General features: G+C 44.6%; 1 protein-coding gene across 1 annotated transcript; it reads right to left on the bottom strand.

The window, feature by feature from the left end:
• Positions 1-957: 957 nt before the first annotated feature.
• RSPH9 (radial spoke head component 9) lies at positions 958-20,752 on the bottom strand. The gene is made up of 5 exons (XM_035559443.2): positions 20,515-20,752; positions 20,205-20,367; positions 18,767-18,896; positions 18,031-18,177; positions 958-1,213 (listed from the first exon to the last, which is right to left on the bottom strand). The coding sequence occupies exons 1-5, from the start codon at positions 20,739-20,741 to the stop codon at positions 1,053-1,055; spliced, it is 828 nt and encodes a 275-aa protein (XP_035415336.1). The 5' UTR covers positions 20,742-20,752; the 3' UTR covers positions 958-1,052.
• Between the last annotated feature and the right edge of the window lie 2,866 nt (positions 20,753-23,618).

The raw sequence follows: 23,618 nt of genomic DNA, 5'->3' as shown, positions 1-23,618 counted from the left end.
TCATTATTGGCTCCATTTCCTTGATACTTATCTGAGCTACAAATCAACACTGAATGTACTGCTTTCATCAGAATCATCAGTTAATGCTTGTCAGCATTGACAGGAACAAAGGATGAGGATAAACCCATATTACCCAGGGAATGAAATTAGTTTAAAATGGTTCTTTTTAGTCTCACTTTGTTTAAATGGAAGCCCTAGATTCAGCCTCTTAAGCTGGCCAAGATTTTTTGGCTTTGGGGGACAGAACGAACACTTCATTCTATCCTGAGATAAAATCTCTGTCTGACCATCCTTGTTTTATGAAGCTTTGAAACCCGCAGCCCTTCAGAAACAAAAATATTTTTCTTTCTTCTGCCGCGTACAGAAGTTAATAATGTCTTCTAGCCCAGGTAGCTCTGCTCAGTGAGTTCTACAAATGGAAAAGTCACTGGATAAAGCCATTGCCTTGAGGTGAACCCAAATGAGAAAGTTTTGCAAACAACTAGGTGATGTCTACAGTTATTTTTTTTCCTTAAGTTTTGTGCCAGGAGCTGGAAGGACCCCTCTAATTTTGGTGAAGCCTAACACCTGAAAAACAAAACACTCAGCCCTGTCTTCAATAGGCCTTTCTCTAATTCAGGGTTTAGTAAGGATCCCTTAGAGTATGCACCAGCTGTCTACTTTGACTCCAAAAGCAGGCACAAACTCTAATTTTGTTTGGCATTCATGGGTGACAGCAGGCATTCATTTGTTGAGTTCATTCATGAGTTGTGGTGTCTGTACACAAAAAGATCGCGTAGGTTTGATTTCCAACCTAAGGCTTTGCCCTTCATGGAAGAAAATGTCTTTTGTTACTGGCTGAAGAATATGTAGTGACACATTACAGGGAATTCAGTCTGGAGTTGAGGGAGGATTGCACAGAAGTCCTAGGACAAGAATCAAGGCCAGAGTCCAGGCACAAAAGAATACTGCTCAAAGTACAGAGGTTTTACACATTTATAGAATAAGCAATAACCAAAATCTCCAAAGTGTAAAATCTAAATATTCTTGAGTCCTCATCCCAGAGAAGCGTGTCACAGCATGAAAGGCAGATCTAAGTTCTTCTCACCAGTGCCAAAGTAGACGTAGCCATATTGCTTAGTCATTGGGACATGGTAGAACGTCAGTCCCGGCCAGAGCAGACTCCTCAACACCACCACAGCGCCGCCTTTCTCTGGCTGGACAGTCCAGGAGCCTGTAGGAGAATATGTGCTAATGAGTCACTACTGCAAATAAGAAGGGCGGTGTTCCTGCAGCAAGGGAGAAGGATCATGGTGGGGTCTGCCTCACAAATTAACAGTGCACAGGAATGCATCAGTACGTTGGAGTTCCTGACACCTGAAAAGAGGGAAGTCAGACCAGAAACCTCAATGCTGTTTCTTCTTCTGGCAGTTCAGCATTATTAGCTGCCTTCATTTCCAGGTGTTTGCGTCTAGTTTCACACGAGCACATTCCTACAGCCATAACAGTAATGACGTGCATCACAGGAAGGGTCCCCTGGAGCTCCAGACTTGAATACTTTATCCCTAGGAGATGCTGCAGCTATTCTTGGCTGCTTCTGAATCGGCAGCAGTTACTCTAACGAGCTCTGCTACTTATTTGGTCTAGTTACTAGCTATATGGCAATCCTGGACAAATGTGCACAGGTTATGAAATTTCTCCTCAAAATACACTTGTAGCATTAATAGAGAGAAGGTGGCACTCTTCCTGCTTCAGGGGAGACTGTTTTCCCTAATGCAGCAACTGGGAAAGAGGAAGAAAAGAAAGCTAAAAGCAGGATATTTCCCGTCTCAGAGAAATTTACAGAAAAGGTTAATTCTCTTCAGTCTTTTTTGGCTCCACCATTAACGAGGATGTGCGTGGTAGGGGCAAAGGGATTAGTTTCAGCATTAATTTTGCTTTGGCTCTGCAGAGGAAGTCGAGAGCCAGTGTGAAAATGCAATTTCTCCTGGATGCAAGGAGCTCTGAGCCACTGAGTATTTGTTTTGTGTTTGACACAACAGCCTGGGAACAATGCCGGAGAGGAGGGGGCTGGAGCATCAACTTGGATTCAATGCTAGGGGCAAGGAGCTGCCAAGGAGAAGAAAATAAGAGCTTCAGCACCAAATCAGTAATGCCTAGAGGATGCAACGTGGGGAAGAAGGTTCTTGCTGAATCTCCATCTAAAAGCAAAAGCAGCAGACCCAAATCAAAAGAAGAAAAAATACCACCCACAGTCGGAGCTATCTGGCTATTGCTGGCCTCGAGTCAAGTGGTAAACCTACATGTACCCAAAGCCAAAAAACTGCCAATTCCAGAGTAAGCAGAAAGCCCGTAATTTGTTGGGCCAGTTAGACTGTATTCATCCGTGTAGATAATTTTAGGTTCATCAATTTGTACTGTGACTCATGCTTACTCATGTCGTGGTTAGCCTGAGGAAGGGCTTCTGTGATTGCTGTCAGCTGCCAGTCCTCCCCCTCCCAGGAACTTCTGGTTCTTGGCCAATTTTAGTCACGTCTGATGAAGGGCTTCAACACCCGAAGTTCCTACGACAGATCTCCACAGGACAGGGTCCAGGGGTTGACCACAACTCCTGAAGCTAAGTGTTTGGTCTGCCAGCAGCTGCACAAAGCATAGGCTGTTAGGCTTGCCTGGCAGCCAAGAGGCAACAGCTAGCTTGGGCAACTGGTGTTTGCGTGGCTTTTGTACCCTCGCAGTACATGTAGTCTCTTACCCAGCTGATGGCCAACTACAATAGTTAATTTCTTGAGGGAGGAGGGAAGTGATGTTGAAAGGAAACATATGCATGGTGGCTGCAGAATGACAAGGGAATAACACGATTCAAGGTCCTGTAAAACCAGGTGTCACGAGTGCTGCCACTCAGCTGTTTTCTGTCTGTTCTCTGTATTTCTGTTCTTTTCAAAACTTTGTTGGTCATGATTGTTTCTCCTGTCTTTCAGTAGCAAGTTGCACGGGTAGGTTATATTATAATACGCACAACATAATTCCCATGCCATCTTTGTTCTGTTACCTTTTAAAGTACCCTCTTTGATTACGTGCAGACATGGAACTCAATGAACCACAAGAACCCCTTCACCTTCTGGGACAGCCACTGAACTTTCTGACAAACTGACCCTGGCTGCAGTATGGAAGTACAAAGAGGATATTCACAGTCTTTAAAGACTGAGGAGATTTCTGCAATGAAGGGCTTGCTTCTGACTCACTCTGCTCTGTGTTTATACTACAGACAAAACAGCTGGAAATGACAGTAAAGCAAAACACTGACTAATACAGAGCAGGATCAGTACAGGTATGCCCATCTCTGCACCTTCCTTGCACTGTGCAGGGATTCTTGTGCAGGTCCTAGTTAAAACATGAGCTAGTGTCTCCATAAGCAGTGGTTTCCCATACAAGGCAATCTCAAGTCTCCCACGCAGCCTCTCCAGTGCCACACATAGGCAAACAAACGGCTGGATCTTTGTCATAGCTGGGGTAAACACACACATCATGGTTCAGGCAGAGATTACAAATTCTGACTGAATGAATCTCCTACAAAATCCACGTGTTCTTGAAAAACTACTTGGATAGCATGGGAGCCTAGCTGAGGAACACTCCACTACAAGGCAAATCATCCAGTGACCGAGGCCAAAGTCACGAGTTTTCAAATTGTTTTGTGAACTTTGCTTCTAAAGTTTTCAGCATTTGCTAGTGGTAGTAGCTAGTCTATGCATGAAGGTGTTGGGCAACAAGTGGCAAGCAAATAGGTCTGACTGTAATCGTGACAAATAACTTCCATTTCTACACTGAACTGACTTTTCTTTTGGTTCAGGGTTTTTGCAGCTTCAAGCTGCAGAAATGATCTGCAAGCCTTTCATCTACAGACTGTCGGGTTTTGCTGCAGCTTTACACATTGATTTGCAGGCAGGATTGTAAACTTTTGGAAGAGTTTCTCTGACAAGAAAATAATGCAATGAAGAACTCCCATTGTCTGATTTTGGACCAGTCCTCTGAAAAGCAAGTCTGTCAAGGATAGGATAGTGTCTTGCCTTGCTGGGTGGTGAAAGCCCTTAGGGATTATCTAGTTTGCTAATGCCTCCCAACATACTAGAAGCATCCAGCACCTTGTGTATATGTGATAGCTTGTATGTGTGTATATAAATATGCATACATTCATGTTCATGTACACAGATGAACTCTCTGCCCCAAACTATCTGTAGTCAAGAAACAAATGCCTGGAGCACGTTAAGTGGGAAAGGTGCGAGGGAAAACAGGGAGGCTAATGCTCTCGGGCCCTGTGTTTGTATTAAGACTTTTTTTGTTGGACAAATTCACAGAGAAGGTAGAGTAAATCAAGTTCTGCTTGATTAAATCCACATATCTTTGTTCTGGGACAATACAGTACATGGATCCATGGTCTCCTCAGAACATTTACCCAGTGTCACACAGGCTTATCAATCTCTGTAGAGTATGCATCAACAGTTAACTCTACTGATCAAAGGAGCTTCCCGTACACTTTCAGACCTGGCAGAAATGGACAGATGTAATTGAAGACTTTTATGCTAGATCTCTGAGGGTTGTGATGGGCAACTGCTTCATTTTCCTACCGTCAGTCCAAGCTGCAAACTCGCTAAGGGCTCAAACATGTCATTTCATAAATGCAAGACCTTTGAGGAATATTATGTTATTATACTTCCCAGCTCTTCTCCGATCCGTGATTCTGCATCTACTTCTATGCAAATGGGGACAATAAAGTTTTGCTGATGCTGCGTAAGACTACTTGTGAAACGAGGATCTGAACAAAACAAGCAGGGTACTTAAGGGCAATCCCAGCTGGACCATCACAACGTACGTAGGTTTGAGAACAGGACGAATTATAAGTAACTGCCTGAAACTCTAATGCCATCTTCACTCAGGTCCTGTTTTCAGCCATGACAGTGACCAGGCATAGAACTACTATTTACTGTGCAGAACCAAATGGCAGCAGCAGCACCATCTTCCATCATTTACTAACCAAATCACTGGGAAGATTTCTCTAATCATCTTTGATAGCTGAATTCATTCGGTATACTTTTCCAGACTGCACTCCTGCAATGCACAAAACCCATTCAGAAACTGCATTTGATACACAATGCTGGTGTCTGCCTTCTAAGAAGATATCACAGTCAAGTTCTGGAACTTGCCTGCTTACTTTGGTCTTTTTTGTTAAAGGTTAATTGAATTAGAGTCCAGTATCTCAGTACTGATTTTTTCCATACCTTATCATGTTAGCTACATTCCAGGAAACAGTCCAGAAAACAAAGTTAATATTTGAATTTAAGAGACATGGAGTTGTTCTCCTTGAAAGATCCAAGACAACTGCATTGTCTTCCATCACAGCTCAAATCTCACAATCTTCAAACAACGTGATGTTTTTTTCGGCCCTACCTTTCTTGCAGGAGCTCTAAATAATGTCATAAATCATTCAAACTATTTTAGTCAGTAGCAAATGAACAGCATAAAATAATAGCTTAAAATGAACATTTCTTCTTTCTCCTTCAAGAGAAAGCTTTAGAAATGCATTTAATAAAGCAATATAAAAAGGGATCAAGAGAATTATGAAAATTAGATGCTGCATTTATATTTTTTAATAAATAAACTTCCCTTTATTATAAATGGTTCTCAGAGTAAAATCACTGCATGGGTAGGTGTGGGTCTGTATTAATACAAAAATATTGAAGCAGGATGCAGGGTTCAAATCCCTTCTAACATTGGCTCATCATTACCCCTGTGCTCATCATTACCCCTCTGTCAGGCGAGGTTTCTCTTAATGTGTGACTGGGAAGCTCAGAACATCAGTCTGTAAGGTACACCGAGAATCCTGAATAGAAGTAGTCAGGAAAACACACACACACACACACACACATATATATTATTTTTTGCGTTGGAGGGAATACAACTATAACTAGGAGATGGCAAGTAAGAACTAGCTTTCCTAGAGTTAAACACTGCTTTTAAGTTGCATCTGAGCATGAGGTGCAGCCTGTATTGTCCCTAAATCAAGCAGCAGAGTTAACTCGCTCATCATGCAACACTTGATGAGGTGCAGGGAAATGGAGGTCATAACTCTCACGGTAGAGATTTTTCATGGCAACACTGCTGTGGTAAGGTTTCTGTTCTTCAAAATACATATTTTTAAACGAGCAAGATAGTTCTTAAGCTGCACCCAGCAAACCTAAGGAAGCCAAGCACTGCCTGTTACTGCTCCAGAAGGGAAGGGAGGGAGCTGCTGTGTGGGAGGAAAGAGCATGGGAAAAATATCCGCTGGATGAAGATCTGGAGCTTCCTATTCCCCCTTTGGAGCAGGCTGCAGCCTCCACCCCTCCAAACCCAGGCAGGAATTCTGAGGAGTTCCTTACAACTTTCCAAACAAGAAAGCACTTTGAAGATCCTGATGCTCACCCAGTGTTAAACCGCTGCCTTTTTTATGGCCCTTCAACAGCTGCCAGGACACCACGGCTGAATTTCAAAAGTCGACCTCCTTCTTCTCAGCTTCTTCTTCCTTTGCAGTCGCCAATAGAAATCCCTGTCTCATCCCCTGCGTCTGTCTCGGCTATGGGCTGAATCTTGTAGTTCAGAGGGTGCATGAAACATTAGCTTTTAAACAAAAGCCTTTTAAGAGGGCTGTTTGCAGAAGTTTCCTGCCGTAACTGGTCCACTTTCAGTATGACCTCTCATAACATTGCTGCTTTGGAGGTGATTCAGCAATGCCTAATTTCAGAGCAAGCTTGAGAAGAAACAGCTTTAAAAGCTAGACAGCCTGACACAGACTCCATGTCGCAAAAGCTCACACAGGGTCATAAAAGTGGCATTATCAATTCCTCTTCAAAGAAGGAAATGCCTCAAGGGAAAAGCAGCTACGCCATGGTTGCACTTACCAATAACACAATATGCTGCTGCAAGAGCAGGTTGTAATGTGTCTTTCTGCAGTCAATCCAGAGTGAGAGTAAAGTACTGAGTTACAGGACAAATATTAACACCTAGAGAAGGCGAACATAACCATTTCCCTTTGCAAAAGCAGCTGCTGCTTGGCTGTGTGACCCCAGGCACTTAGTTCTGACAGCGCTCCACTACACCCGTGGGATTTAACTTCCGTTTCCCTCCAACAGAAAATCCTACGCTGGGGAGAGCTTCCTACTTCTAACTCACTGTCTGTAGGGAACAAAGACCAATTGCAAAGCAGAGCAGCTGTAAGGAAAGGTCACTATGCTCTGGCTCTCAACAAATTTCACCACACGGACATTTCACACACAGCCTAACAGCCATAAGAACACATCCAAACACTATGTGGGGCTCAAACTCCTTCATGCCACTTACTGGCTGCAAACTAAATTTCTTTCACTTGCTTGACACACCACCTGCACCCCATATGTTAACACTGCTGTCAATATTTCCAATTCCCCATGTAACTATTTAATAACAATTAAATAGAAACACAGACTGGTTGCAGGTTCACTACTATTTTAAAAAGCCACCAGAGCCAGGAAAGTGGAGCTTACAAACAGTCAGATGCTGCCAGGAGGCTCTTGCATGGTCCTAAAGCCTGCCACATCTTTGACACACAAATAAAACCATGCCCAAAGCTCAAAGTAAACCAGTCCTACTTCAGAGGCTTCCTGCTTACAAGGAAGATTCCAGGGTTGCAGCTTTGTCCCACATTCGCAATATTCAGGTGAAATTCAGGCCACACCTAGACATCTGACATCAGTGCTCTTTAATTCAGTTGAAACAGCCTCTGCCCTCAAACCTTTATTCCCGCCTTCATCACTCCTCCATCATAAAGACTGCAAAAGTGTTTTATTTACTGCTCAGTGAACGAGGTCAGGGAAATGATCTGGTTGAAAAATAGTCTAGTCAAAAATAAAGTTATTTTTCCAGCTGGAATCTGGCTGCACAGCCAGCAATGTTGATACAAAAGAAGGGACAGTACACAGACATAAATGAGCAGCAGAGGATGGGAAGCACTGAAAGAGCTAGCACAGGAGCAATGCACATCTAATTACAGCCTCCCTTTTAGCCCAGTTACGTTGCCCGTTAGTCCTAAATCCACGTAATAATTAGAATAGCACTAGAATCCTTTCTCCCACCAGCTAATTTTTTTATTTTTTGTCATTGCTGTTTTGTTACGAAAAAGATGCAGTCTTGGCACAGAATGTATCCAGAACAAGGATTTGGAATGGTGCTGTGCACTAGAGGAAACAAGACAATATACAATCAAAACTTCTAAGTAGCGGGAAAAACTAATTCAAATCCCTTCTGTTTGGATAATGACAACAAAAATATGGATCATTGTATCTTGGGTCCTCTGTAGTAAATTTAGAAATCTCAGAGCAGCAAAACACCCTCCTTCCAAAGCACAGGTTTATGCTGGATCCCGTCACACTCCATATTTCTTGTTCAGCTGGTCGCTGTGGAAACGTTTTTGGAGCGTGCCAGGAGTCACGTAGCATCTACCTGGGGAGCCCCTGCATTAATCCGTCACCTTCGTGGACTTCTGTGAGCCCATTGGTTAGTAGGAAGAAAAAGAAGGAGTCTCTCGCTCCTCCCCGCTCTGAATGAAAGACGCTTCCTCTAAATCTTGCTACAGGATTTCAGGCTCAATTCAGCTTCTTTGGGGCTTTTGTCACCAAACAAATGTGATGTCTTTGAAAGAAAGATTAACAGTTTGATGAAAGGATGCAATGGACAGCTTTGTTCTAGCTGTCTTCCCCCTAGAGCTTTCGGTCACTGTCACTTTCTTACCCGAGGGAGAATATCTGTCTGACTCTCAGAGGAGATTATGGCCACCTTGTAAGATTTTGCCTCTCCTGATAACAAAGCACTGGTCACTTTGAGGAGGTGATAATGATGAACAGGGGCTGGATTACGAGCAAAGAACCTCACATTGATCTCTGAATTCTGAGAGAGCACAAAGCAGTCAATGCTGGGATTCAAAACCCACTGAATGCTTAGAGCACATCCAATTCACTCTCCTGCAGGAGGGGCAAGGCTACAAACGCTGTCAGTCCCCAAGGTGTACTTCTCACCTCCTCATCAAGTTAGCATGACTAGTTAAAAGGACTTAGGATGAAGAACAGATGGCACAGCACAGATCATGAACACTGGATGTTTTCATACTAGGCTAGATACAAATTCTGGCCCAAATCACCTGAAGAGTTTACCAGTTGCTGAGAATACTGTCACTCAGAGCATGCCCACACAGCCCAGTACAGCTGTGGTGATATTAAACCTAATTCCAAACACTAAAGATGGCTAAGCATCTTCTAGTACCTGGAATAGCCTAGAAACCTATGCACACCGCAACTGCTGTACAAATATACCCATAGATCAACTGTCCCTGGACCTTTTCCCTCTACGCACAGCCACACACCCCTCCAGCATGCAGAATTTTAATCCATGCAGTATTTGTGTACAGCAAAACCAGACAATGCCTGTTAACTCCCTCTCTGCAAAAGTTCTACAGCGAAAGGAGCAGCAAACAGCAGAGGAAAGCCATGTGCAAAGAGCTGGCACCAATGCCAGCTGCTGCACAGGCAGGAACCGCCGCTCGTTACGTGGAGTCCCTTCAGAAATAGATCGCTCTGAGCAAAAGCTGACCTGCTATGGGCTCATTCTGACTTCCAGTAACAGACAGGCTGCCCTGGGATTTCCTCTTCGAGTAATTTTTCATCATTCCCTAGAACAAGGGTTTAGTTCAAGGCTGACACTGATAAAACTACAATTTCTGGTTCCGAGGCTATACCAGCCTTTCCGCATCAGTTCAGCAAGAAGTTCATCTCCTTTTCACATCCAGTGAACCAGGAACTGAAATAGAAACAGGGTGGGCAATGTTTTCCTTTACTGAGAAGGAACAAATCTTAAATACAATCCCTGGAAAGTTGCTGTGACGACTGCGCTTCTGTCCTCATTATTTCACTGCAGCAGTCAGGAGGGTGAAAGATCCCACCACAGCTCTGTTGATGGGCAGCCCTGATCCAGTATAAACTCACCCAAGGCCTCTGACTAAACAAGACCCCTGAGGTGATATAGACCTAGGACCCAAAAGTAGTGAATGCACTCTTTTATTACCCACAGACACAAAACCAAAGGAAAACAGACTCCCTTCCAGAAATCAAGGCAGATCATGGACAGCCAGTCAAAAGTTGGCTCTCCAGCTGGCTCTGGAGTCCTCCTGCTGTGCTGCCACAGAGGAGGTTTCAGTCTGATACTGAACTCCTAAGATAGCAGCACCACACCTGTAGGAGGGACAGTATCTTGTATTGTTCCCAGGGAACTTTCTTGGGCCACTCTGAGAGTGGCCTCTAAAGGCCTCTAAAAGCTAACCTCTAAAGCCTCTGGCCTCTACAGGCTCCCTAGTCCAACATCACTAGCAACAATGAAGAGTGTCTCTACCTTTCAAGGAGGTAGAAAACATGCTTATGTGTTTGCGTACGTCCATGGCATGCCTCTGGTCACTAAGGATGCTGAAAAAGCTTTTTAAAAGTCCAGTGACCATTCCAGAAATTGTCTAAGCCTCGAAGGGACTGGATCTCTTCCTCTCCTTACCTACTGTTCAGGATTTCAATACACCACACACAGCCTGGGAACCCAGGCTTTACCTTCTCCTCAATCTGATCTTGGTGCTTTTCTTTCTCATTTTACTTTTCTGTAGTTTCCTTTTCTGTGCTCAACGCTGACAATGCTGGCACCATAGTGCACTCTGCTGGAAGGCAGCAGCTACAGACACCCTAGAATTATTTCTAGGGATAGCTAACTTCAGTTTTAACAGAGAAATTCAGGTACCAGATAAAAACAAAATAAAACAAACGACAACAAAAAATTAACTAATAACCCACTAAGCCAACTGTTCGGTTCAATTCCCACATCCGAAAGCCACCAGCTGTTCTGATCCACAGACATCTGTTGTACTCCCTCCGTGCCACCGTGCTATAAAGTTTGGTTGCTGAAACCACTTGTTTAAATGTCAGGTAACTCCAAGGGATACCATTGCTCAGTTTCACAGATTCACTGAGTCTAAGGATTACCTCTCCTAAACAGGAATGAGGATAGCTATGAGCCACAAGAGGTATTTTGGTTTACATTTTGGCTACCTCTTTTTTTTTCCTTGCTAACATGCAGCACTGCCCTCTCATTCATTATGGGTCTTTTAGTTTGGATTTCAGTGAGACAGCTTAAAAAGCCTTGTCCCCGTGTGGCTCTTGGCAGGCTAAGAAGTAAAGTGCTCTTGCTCTCAGCTTTCACAGAGCTGGGGAGGTGCTGCTTATTGTTAAGCAATGAAAGGGGAGGGCTCAGGTCACATCTGTGAAATGTTAGCGGAGAAGGGAGGCTGGGTGAAAGTAGGTGGCCAGCACAGCATAGCACTTCGCTGGATTTTGCAAGGCCACTGGGGAGATAGGCAGCCATTTGTCTTAGAGCCCTGATAACAGCCCGACTTGCTCTCTGCTGGGGTTGTAAATACCTCTGCAGACACAGACTCTTCGAATGGCTGGAGACTGGAGGCTGATAGGGGATTAATCGCCTGGGGGGGGGCAGTCCGAAAGGGAGTTAATTAGCTGCGTTAATGCATGGAGATAAAGCAGGTTCATGTCTCCTGGCCCCCTTCCTCCCAGCACCTGGGCTTTTGGGGCAGCCGAGATGAGGCTACCAAAATGGCCCTTGAGAGTGGCCAAAGGAAACTCTCTCTCTCGCTTAAAAATGCAACCTCTCCAACTTCAAGGCCCCATTAAGCACAAGGTTTTGCAAAACTGATAAAGAGTGTGCTAATGAAGCTCAGAGGACAGGAGGTTAGCGTTCTAACCCAGGCTACTGTTCAGGATGTTTAAAGAAAGGCTAGTGCGCAAAGTCAAGGAAATAGCCACAAACCCCTGTCTGTAACGCTGTATAAGGAACACTCCCAAAACACTGCACTTTTGGGTGAAGAGATAAAATAATCTTCTGTCTAGACAGTTCTACGCCTCCTCTAACTGAATCTTGAAGCAGCATGTGGACATGGCTCACCATTATCCCCCCTCTGTATACCCATTTAGATCAATGCTGTAAAATCTCTCCTTGTGTTAGTCAGCAACTGCATCTGAGGAAATCTCAGCCCTTCAGATCACACTCCATGATGAAGAGTGATAAGTTAAGCCCTCGTGTGTTACAGCTCAGGAAGTAAAGCCAGCTGGATTGAGAGTCCTGCGCTTGGAGTCACTGTCTCAGGAACCCGCTGTCACCTTTGTGTCATCATCACTGGCAATGAAGAAGCCAAACATCCTCATCATAGCTGTCACCAAATTTACCAAGGTGTGCCAGGAAGTCATTTGTTCTGGACTCTTACATACCACTGGCGATTAAATGGAACTCAATTACTCACGTCTAGGACTCGCAGTTTGTGCTTCCATTTGGCTAGGACACATCCCCCAGATTGACATTCAGCATGACGCTAAGATACCAAGAAATGCACTCACCCATTGCCCTTGCTAGCAGGTAATCATTTCACTCTTAAGATTTCTACCTGATTTTTCCTTTCGGTTTTTCCAGCTATAATTTCCAGCTGCTGGTTCCTGTTATGGTTTTCTCTGCTATACTAAATAGACCTTCAGTACCCAATACTTAAACTCCATGGAGTATTTACACAGCGTAATACAGTCATTCTCGTGTTCTTTTCTGCAAGATAAACAGATTGAACTGTTTATGTCTCTCACCAGCCCTTGAATCATTCTGTGGCTCTTTTCTGCAACTTCTCTAGTTTTGCAATGTGCAGTAATACAGCCCTGATCCCACCAGTAGTACAGCAAAAGTAAAGTCACCTCCCAGTTCCTATTTGCTACGCCCTTGTTTATACATCTACAGATCATATTAGCCTTTTTAAGTCTCAACATCAGACTGAGAGCTTGTGTTTAGTGGGTTGTGCCTGGATTTCCTCTCAGAGCCACAGCTTCCAGAGTACAATTCTCAGTCTCGCTCATGCTCCCTGTTCTTGTATACTTGATTTTGCACTTACACCAAAACGTACTTTAAGTAAGCCTGGTTTACCAGATCTCTGTAGGTGTCGCCTTTGTCATTATCTGTCTCTCCACCAATCCTGCATTTCTACATAATTTATAAATACACTGAAGAATATCAGCACTGGCACCAGTCCCAGCTGAAACCCCTTCTGACCCCTTCCAGGAACACACCCATTCAGTGATTTCTGAATCACAACTACTAATCAAGATTAGTTTAGGGGAGTATCTCTGCAATGCTGGGATTTATTAAAGGTTAGCATCATAAGTATGCCACAAGTCTTCTGAGATAATGCATTCAGGAGCAACTTACTGGCTCTGCCATTTTCATTTTTTGGCCCACAGTAAAGGTTGTCTAATCCTTCTCTCACTTAGCAAATAGTCTGAAAACCGCCTGAAAGAGTATTTTATTGTCTTCATTTGATGCAAGTCCATATTCTTATTTTCGTTCCAAATACAAACCAGAAAAAAAAAAAAAGTTGAGCATTTCTGTCCTTCCACGTTCTTATTTTACCATCGCCATTTAGTGACAGATTCCAGTACCCTTACTATGCTTTCTTTTCCTGTCAATATACCTGAAAAATTCCTTCTTACAGTTGTCAGACGAGCCAGCAATGGATTACTCCAGGTTATTCTGTCTTCCTTTGTCATTTTTTATTCATTATAAATTCCAATTTATATTGATCATTAATTGTACCCGACTTTCTGCATTTCCCTTTATATTGATTTTTAATTCTAATTCTTGCTCTTATGACATCAACAAACTGCGGTAGGCTTTGAGCCAAAAGTTGCTGTTTCTTGACTGGGAGCCATGACTTTTGACTAAACTCTTCTCACAGAAATCCTGTTTCCACTCATATCTTTTCCTATCTACAATTTTCTTTCCCTTTGCCTCTGACAAACTTCCCCTTCTGCATCGGTTTTTAACAGCGCCCTGTTGGTGTCCCTTATCTCCATATCAAAGTGATCTGAGTCAGTAATCTGTAACAAACCTTCAAAGTCAACTTATTGCTTTTCTGAAGTGTATTTTGAAAGTGCCTAAATTCTGAATTCTAAATGCTGAATTCTCCATCTACTGTTTTAGTTCCTCCCAAGCTTTCCATTCTACACTAGTACCCTAGGCTTTCTCCCATCCTTTTCCTTCATCGTTGCAGAATGTAGCACTGCCTAAACTGGTACTATGGTCACAGTAAAATCATCCTTCCCTCTCCATTTTCACTTTCCCCGTCGTGTCAGTGCGTGACAAGTGACTATTGTTTCATATCTACACAACATTAAGTCAAGTGAAAACACTATAGGCATGCTAGGAATTACTGCTATTTGCTTTGCTGTTTTATTATCTACAAGCACATGTAAAACTGCCACAACTCTAGTTCCTGAAATGCTATTGCCCATGGTGCCAAACTCCATGCAACAGAAAGGACGACACTGGCAATCTGCCAGCAGCTCAAAGGCTACATCTAATTGTGCATAAATTTGAGCAGATTGTCTGCTTAGACTAGAGCAAACAAGCTTATCTTTAATGGAGACATATGGCCAGCAAAACCTACAGATCCCAGCACGCAACGTTTTGGCCAGCTGGCCATTTGGATCAGAAAGAAGCATTGCATGATCTGATACTGTGGTGACAAGAAGATCAGTATCACAACGCATCCGTGTTCAGAAATCATGAGTCAAGCCACTCAAATTCATGAGTTTTGCTCAGAGCTGGAGATCTTAAAGGGGGTAAGCAGACTGAATTTGTTTATGAGACGGTAGTGTTCACATTCTCCCACTTTTCTCTCCAATCATTAAAAAAAAATTGTTGTTGTGTTTTGTTTTTTTATAAAAAGTCACACAATCACTTGCCTCTGGGAGCTGAGATCCCAAGAAAAAACAGACGGACTCACAGTGTGATCAGGGGAGGAGCACCAACATATTCTGAACTCTTAAAGTATACAGATAACCACAAAGACAGACACACAAGCAGAATCTGGAACCTGCAATCACCACAGATATCACTGGTAAAGATAAGGGTGGCAGACAGTTTTGTTATAAAACTCCAGTTGTTGTAGTCTTGCACTAAACTCTCTGCGTTTACCATTGCATCCTTTATTCAACCTGGTTTTAGCTTCCTTTCTTCCCACCTCTCAGCTGTCAAATAAAATCTCTCTGCCTCCAACCTTCCATTCTGTAAGACACCTCTGTTCTCCTGTAATGACATGCCACTTTCTGACAGTTACCCTCTTGATAACCATCACAGATGCTCAGTCTCCAATTAATAAAGAAAACTATTCCAACAGAGTTGTTACGTTTAGACAGGAAAAAAAAAAAAAAAAAGCAGCCTTTCGTCCCTCAGTCCTGTTCTTTAGGTCTTTTAAGATACTAGGGAAATTCTAGCCAATTCTGGCTGTGAGCATCACTGAGATGTTGCTCACCCACTGGTCCACTTTTTATTTATTTGCTGAGGGCAAAAACAATTCTCTGCTTCAGTCACTATCTATTCTGAATGCAATAGGTTTGGAAATTCCTGCTTCGGCTCCGATAACAACTGTTCAAGAAAGGAGCTAGCCAGGAAAGACAGGAAAAGCTTCAGGTCAAAATGTGGGGATTTGCCAGAACTGTGAACAACATGTCAAGAAATAGAAAAAGCATTGTCTGCTCTCAGTCAGGACTAACATGTACTGGCAGAGTTGAAAGAAAGTGATCCAAGAACCAGAGTTCAAAAGCTTTGCAACCAAGAATGGGAGACTTCGGCAGAGCCACGCTGACAAAATCAGCACAAAGCTTGTGTCTGTCCCCTCTTCCTTTTTTTTCCCCACATTTTCGCAAGCAACCAGTACGTTAGACAACCTGAACACTTGCTAAAGAGGTGGGTTGATCTTTCTTTAATGTCAGAGCTCCTATCTGCATGTGATAGAGTGCAATTAGAGAGGGTGCATGCTTTGCTGATCCTTTAATCAGTTCCTATCTTACTTCCTTAGCCTGACAAGCTCATCTCATCAATCCCCAGGTTCAGTCCAAGAAAGAGCAGGACAATATAGCCACAGCTGCACAGGCACCATGATGAATCTTCTACTCTTCCATTAAGAAGCACTCAGCTACACTTGAACTCAGGTAGTCTTTAATAGGTAACTTTTTTGAGGAGACTGAGAACTGCATTAAGAGCAACAGCCTCCTGGAAAGAGGGCAAAGGTTCACGCTTATACAAACCTCAGGTTGCCACAGGAAGACAAACGTGATGGTGACATGTCTGAGTCCCACTTCCTACCTGTCACTGGGTAAAACAGAGCTACAAGTCACATTTGATTTAAAGACTTCCACAAAACCTCCACCTTCGTGTCTAATATACAGCACAACCTGCCAGTTGCCTGAACCCTTGAACTAGATGGGAAACTGCAGGATGGGGTCTCTAATCTTTAGAAACTGCCATTCCCCATCACACTGAAGCTGGCTAAAACCGGCCCTGCGATGCAAACTAGCCTTCAGGCTCTTATCCCTTGGTGCCAGTTTCCCAGTGGAAACACATAAAGCACTGCAGATTCATCTCCTGCTGCAGTGGCTTTGTGCCTGCAGGTCTCACAAAACTAAAGACTCTCCCCATCAGAAACCCTAGAAAAAGAGAGGGGAAAAAAAATCTAAGTAGCAGCAATGCCTTAACTGCCATACAAAATTGCAACTAAGATTTTCTTAGGAAACATCTAGGAGCTAACCGCACTTGCAATATTCCTTTTTGAGTCTAAATGAGCAATTCAATGAGCCAGTGTACGTAAAAACATGCAGTGTGTCCAGACTACATTTCTGAAAAATGACTGCAGCAAGGACACTACCAGTAAGTTGGATAGTTTTGATTTTAGTGCTGTTTATACTCTGAAAAGTCAAGAATTTTCAGAATTCGGGATAGAGCTCACTAGTTTCATTCTCCATTCCCTTTTGGCAGAGGAAAGATTGGGCAAATATATATATATATTCCAGTTCTTACAGCCAATTCTATCTGGCACAGGACAGCTACTATCCTATCCTCCTACTCCAGAACAGAAATAAAATAGCAAACGTAAAGTCTGATTGTGACTCAAAAATTTTTCTAGACAGCAGGATGTGGAAATGTTTGGCCCAGCCCAAAAACGCACTGTATCAGCAAAAAGCAGTGTTTTTTAGGAAAAAAAAAAAGTCATTCCCAGTTTACAGACATAAAGCAGTTCTGTAGAATTCTATGTACTTCAGAATGTAGCACAGTAACGATGAATGCAGCTGCAGACCAGGTGGTAGATATAATGATTTACTCTCTCTGAATGAGAAACTAAATCCCTGTTCAAAGCTCCAGAAGCAAAACAGCAACATAAATCCAAACTGGTAACATCTCTTTAGAGAAATACCTCACCAGAGGAATCCCTGGATGAGGTTCAATGTATTTATATTTAACAGTTGCCCAGAAGAACAGTAGAGATGTGAACTGAAGATACAGTCCAGTATGCACATCGTCCTTTCTCCTTCTGCAGGGTATAATCCTGCTAGAGGACAGATTATTCCACACTACAGTATTTCTAACACAGTTTATCAAAATAAAGTTTCAACACAGCCTCTCAAGGATATCAGCTTAGTGTTAATGAGAGCCCATTTAGGCAAAGAAAAGCAATACTGGGTGGGATGGAAGGTGTGAAATACTCCAAACCATGTAACTCCGCCAATGACGGGGAATTTATCTCCCCCCATAGGGTCACCAGCTGTCACAGGCTTTACAGAAGTCAGGAGGGAATACAGCACTGAGGCCGAGAGGGGGGAAGTGGTGGTGTGGTCAGAAGACCTTTTGTACGGATGCAACTGCCCTGATACACTTACCATTTTAAGTGTTTAAAATTGCTTTAAAAAAAGGAGTTAAGTACAACGTTCAGTAAAGAATAATGTTTACAGGTTAGCAGGGGGTTCCCCTAAGCATACCAACTCCACTGTAACCCACGCCTTGTCTCCTCCATGTTTTCCAGGCTATGCAGACTGCCTTCCCTTTCATTGCATCTCTTGACTCTGCTGTTTTTACCTTGTGGGATATCATGCTCCAGAGAGTCCAGAAAGTCAGTGGATGGGTCCCAGTTAGCCTTTTCCAGCAGGGTTTTATTCTTCAGATTAACAGGCTCCGTAAAATGGAAATAGGAACTTAGTTTTTTTGCCTCCGTCAAAGAAAGACCTGCAAACAGCCATTCCTGACCGTTAATACAGTGAGTTGGGCTAATGTACATAGTATCACAGACAGTTATGGTCTTTCTCTAATGCCCACAGGACAGAATCACAGTCTTTCTCCAACGGACTCCACAGAAGTCCACAGACTTGCCACAAGTGGGTGGCAGTACTCCCCGATGCATTGTGGGCCGTGCTAACTGCAGTCCCAGATACGCAATGGGCACTGGGGCAAGACCAACTCTCTGCCCATTTGGTTACATACTATATGCAGATGATGAATTCACTGCAGCTGTAATGGCTAAACACTGGCATAAACCACACACAGACAAATGAAACTACAGGTTTAATGACTCAGAGATTCTCCTCCCACCTCCCAGAGTTGAATCGTGCACCTGAACATTAGTGATTATATTCACAGCTCTGTGGTGTGAATCAGAATGGCAGGAGTGGCACCGGATTGTCTCCTCCCTGTTCATCTTACCCAGGTCAAAAATAAACCTGAAATCAAAGCATCAGCTAGAGAGAGAAAGTCATCTTCATTTACTGCCTTTATGATCAAAGTACAGTTGATTCTGATAAAGACAATGAGAATTTACCTTCAAAGTTTCTGTTTTCATGCACAGACCCAAGAGGAGTCTTCACAAACGCACCTCGGGGGATGATACCAACTGCTCTGTCTATCTGGTCTATCGTAGCTATGAGGCGGTCCTCCTCCTTGATCACAGGCTTTTAAAAAAGAGGCAAATTTTAAAGGCAGGGCTTTCCTTCTTGTTGTTTCTGAAAATAAACTCAGTGTGACAATAGAAACCACAACCAACTCGTCTTGGTGCCCAGCGGCTATCCAAAGATGATCACAAATCAGCCGTTCTTCTCATAAGATATGACAGGAAACATGGCTAGGAGCAGAGAGTCTAGATTTCCAAGAGAATTACCTGTCCCTCCCTTCATTCAACCATTTCCTCCCTCTCAATTAAGCTACTTGTGACTATTCAGTTAGAAAGAGTGATACCTGCAGTTCCTGCCTAGAGCTTCAGACGCTGCAGTGAGGATCTGTACCAATTGCACATAATAAAACATGAAGGAGAAAGGATATTTCTGAGCCATATCTAAGTCCAGGAATAACTGAAGTAAGAGTTCAATCAAGAAGCTGTTGCTACACAATGACAGAGAACAGGAAGGCGGGTATATTCCACCTGCTGTGAACAGGGAGATTCTTGAAGACATGCATTTTGGAAGGAGCGTTACCTATGGCTAATACTCCAAGAACTAGAGAACAAACCACAGAAACAGCCTTTCTAAACAGATGTAAAATAGGAGATATGGAGTCCCACTTGTCTCCCACTCTTGCTTCCATAACTTTTCAGGCATCAGTCAGTGGTGTCCAGATAAAAGTGTGCTGGTTCTGAAGAAAGAAGTGCCCCTGACTGGGAAATTTTGCCTGGAGCAGCTGGGACACATGCCAATTATCAGAATTATTATGAATATTCCAATTATATGAGGACAGGCCGAGGGAGTTGGGGTCATTCAGCCCGGCAAAGGGAAGGCTCCGGGGAGACCTTACAGCGGCCTTCCAGTACCTAAAGGGGGCCTACAGGAAAGCTGGGGAGGGACTCTTTGTCAGGGAGTGTAGTGATAGGACAAGGGATAAGGGCTTTAAACTAAAAGAGGGCAGATTTAAATTGGATGTTTGGAAAGAATACTTGGATGGAAATTCTTTACTCAGAGGGTGGTGAGGCACTGGCACAGGCTGCCCAGAGAAGCTGTGGATGCCCCATCCCTGGAGGTGCTCAAGGCCAGGCTGGATGGGGCTTTGGGCAACCTGGTCTGGTGGGAGGTGTCCCTGCCCATGGCAGGGGGGTGGAACCAGGTGGTCTTTAAGGGCCCTTCCAACCCAAACCATTCTGTGATTAAACAAGTAGGAGCCAGGCTGTTCCTGTGACCCATCAGCTGCCTATTACAAACAAGGCAAAGTCTATTCGGTGTGTGGGGTACAACCATAGCGAAACGAGTTTGAAAGTGTTTCGTTGTATTTACCTCCTTACCGTCTTCGAGCAATCTTTCGGCATCTTCCGCGTTTACCTCGGCGTACTCGTACTGAAAAGACGGATCCCCCTGGAAACGGCCCTTCAGCTTCTCAGCTTGCGCCTCCACCTCCTTGGTCACCGGCGTCAGCAGGCTCCACTCCACACAGTCCAAGCTGTCGGCGACAAGCGCGACAACGGGGCTTGGCGCTCTCATCCCTCGGGGCGCTCTCCAGACCCCTAAGCCCCCCCCATCTTCCCCCCACACCGTTTTTTGGGGTGGGGACGCCCGTCCCGCTCCCTCTCCCAGTCCCCCCGGGCACCTGTAGAGGCGGCTGCGGGGCGCGGCGCGGTCTGTCCCCAGCCCCTGGGCGATGTAGTAGGCGCCGCGCACGCCCTGGACGCAGCCCCAGAACCAGACCGCCTCGAAGCGGTAGTCGCGCCGCAGCAGCGGCAGCGAAGCCCCCAGCGCCGCCCGCTTCTCCGGGCTCAGCCCCGCGCCGCCGCCGGCCGCCAGCTCCAGCGCGGCGGGCAGCCCCGCCGCCTCCATGGCCGCCGCGTCGCCGTCGCCGGGCAACCGGCCTTTGGGCCGCCCGCCGCGCCGTAGTGCCGCCGGGGGAACGGCCCCGAACGGGCGGCAATGGCGGCGCCTCGGCAACGGCTGCCATGGCAACGGCGCGGCGGCCCCGGGAGGAAAATGGCGGCCGGCCCCGCCGGGCTGAGGGAGGGCGTCGCACGGGCAGGGCTGGGTGTGTCAGGCCCGTGTAACCCTAACCCGTTATCTGAGCCCCGGGGGCGTTGGCAAGCAGTGTGTTAAGCTTGCAGTCAGGGGTGGGCGTCCCTCAGTGTTCCTCAGAGGGCTAAAGCCAAAGGTGTCTCTAAAAAGCTGGAGGACACCTTGGCTGGGATACCACCAGCAGCTCCATTTTCCTCACGTCTTGCATAGCCAGCAGCAAAAATTACCTCAGAATCCCACTGCACGGTGTCATTTTACTGACCTTGCTATCTAACTCATGTACATCCATAAGTAGATGGCTTTTTATTATTATTATTTTTAAATTACAGTATTTAGATCACTGTGTGGGGCCAGGTTTTGCTGAATCACACACAGACAGACATTCCTGAAATAGCTCCTGACCTAAAAATCTTGCAGACCGGCCTAATACAAACGTCAGTAAATAAATAATGAGGTCATCCAGCTGCTTAGACAAATAAAAGTTGTGTTTGATGTCTTAAGGAAGTTTAAATCTTTATATGTGCACTACATAAATATATGTATGTGCACATATATTTAAATCCATTGTCACATCATAAATTCTTGTATTTCTTTTTTCATCTATTTCCTGTTCACACCTAAGGAAAACACTGATCTAAGGGTTGCTGCCTGTAACGGTTGTCACCTGCTTGTCTGTCAAGCGAGATGTTCGATGAGCTGTACAGCATGCAATCAGGCCCATTAGTTTTACTTACATCTCACAAAAATGAACTTGGATTCCTGCAGGTTAACCACTTCTCTTTAACATGAATCACGCAGAACATGCAGGAGTGACCACAAAATTTTGTCCACACTCTCACCTACCACTGTGCCTTAGCCTGATTTTCCCTACAGGAACAGGCGTTTTCAGGCTTCGTAAACTCATATAATGACCAATGTTGCTAGAACCATTTCTTGCACTAATATTTTATGATATGGCTGGCTGGCCAGTAAACACGAGAACTGCAAGCCATACTCATTTCATATGAGTCAGAGAGGCAACCTGAGACCATAATGAATTTCTGCCACTGTCAACCACAACTGGATTCAAACCAGATGCTAGCAGCTGAGCGGCTCTTTAGCCTGTTATGGATCTTCTAAGCCACCCAGTCTCCAATCTTTGCTTGTCCTGACTGAAGATTATCAGAAAGGAAATCTGTAGCTTAAGGAAATTCTTCCTGGTTCAGCAAAGTCTGGTGGGCAACTGTACACTGCCTTGCTTTGTCTTGACCCCAATTACTAAACACTGATAAGCATCGGGAAGTAAGTGGTTGTATTATTTAACAAATGAAAGGTCAAAAGCACTGCTATTCAGCAAGGTCAGAGGTTACCATCACTGTTATTAAACAGTTTGAAAGCAGTTTCTCCCATCGGTTGCCATCGCAGGCTCAAACAAGCAGCTCAGCAGTCAGGCAGCCAGGAGGGAAGAAGATAGGCACCGGGCATCATTCAGCAGGGCTCAGGTCAGGCAGCTTTCCTCAGAGGCCTCCTTCAGGGAGGGAAGGTGCTGTGCTCCAGCGGTGCACGGCAGTCTCCCATCAGAGCACTGAGCTCTCCTGCCTTTGACCAAACAAGACGTATACCTGTGTGCCAAAATGCTTCAGCTCCTCCCTGCTCCACCCCACAGCACAGCTGCCCTGTTAGAGCAGGTGACACTTTTTGGGTGAGAAATCAAACTCCTTGCACTCCTCTTGGGCAAGGTACTGAAGCTTGTACGGCTCTTTGCAGCGTCGAATATCTTGAAATATATGTAAATTACTGCTGAGTGCACAGTGGCTCCTGTATGCCTTGCACAGCATTATAAAACATTTGAAAATACCTTTAGTGATGTAGTAGGAAGTGAGCTCATTTTCCTTCATGTTCTCCAGTATGCCTCATCTCAGGAGAAAGACAAGCAATCATTGATCCCTGTCACTGTTTCTGCTGGTACAGATTATGAAGGCTGCCCTAGAAATACTCTCAAAGGACAAATGTAGCACTGTTCTGGGCATATACTAGGCCATCACTGCTCTTAAGTTATCTGTCCTCTGGGTTACAGTATAACAGCAGCAGAAGGCACCAGGGATGTCCCTATTTTTTATAATACCAACACTCTCCACTGTCTTGGAGATTGTACTAAATACGGCAAAACTCTGGTAATACTCTGACTGCAAACTGTTCAAAGAAAAAGGACATGGGTTTTTGGCTTATCCAGGACCATTGCAATTTTCTCCACTAGTGTGGCTGAAGCTTGCTGTGTGCTGTCACTGGGAGCCTTGGAGAGGAAGGGGTGAAGGTGCTGTGTGCCGCGGGCTTGGGATCCTCCACATCTGGAAACGCTGCAGGAGCATTCCCAGTAACAAGTTAGCAAGAAATTGGGCTAGTAGGTCAGGATGGGAACAGCTGTGCTGAGATTCAGAGGAAATCTGTGGGTTGACTGTGACAAGCCCTTCCTGGAGATTCTCTTTGGCGTAATCCTGGGCAGGCAATATGCCGAAAAAAAGTGGTTATCCTGCCCTAGTCAGGAAAAGATGGACGCAAGAGGCAATGAGCTTTGTTGTATTTGTGACATGAAGTTTTCTATGTCTATCAGTTTAATTTCATGCTTTTCATTACTCTCTTAATAGCATCTGTCTTCCTGACTGTTCCTGGCACATGGGACAGATAAAGCATTTACTGGGTAAGAAGCACCAA

Source organism: Cygnus atratus, chromosome 3, assembly GCF_013377495.2.
Source record: "Cygnus atratus isolate AKBS03 ecotype Queensland, Australia chromosome 3, CAtr_DNAZoo_HiC_assembly, whole genome shotgun sequence".
Taxonomy (NCBI): Eukaryota; Metazoa; Chordata; class Aves; order Anseriformes; family Anatidae; genus Cygnus; species Cygnus atratus.
The sequence above is the reverse complement of the archived record's forward strand: the minus strand, read 5'-3'. Positions and strand labels throughout refer to the sequence as shown.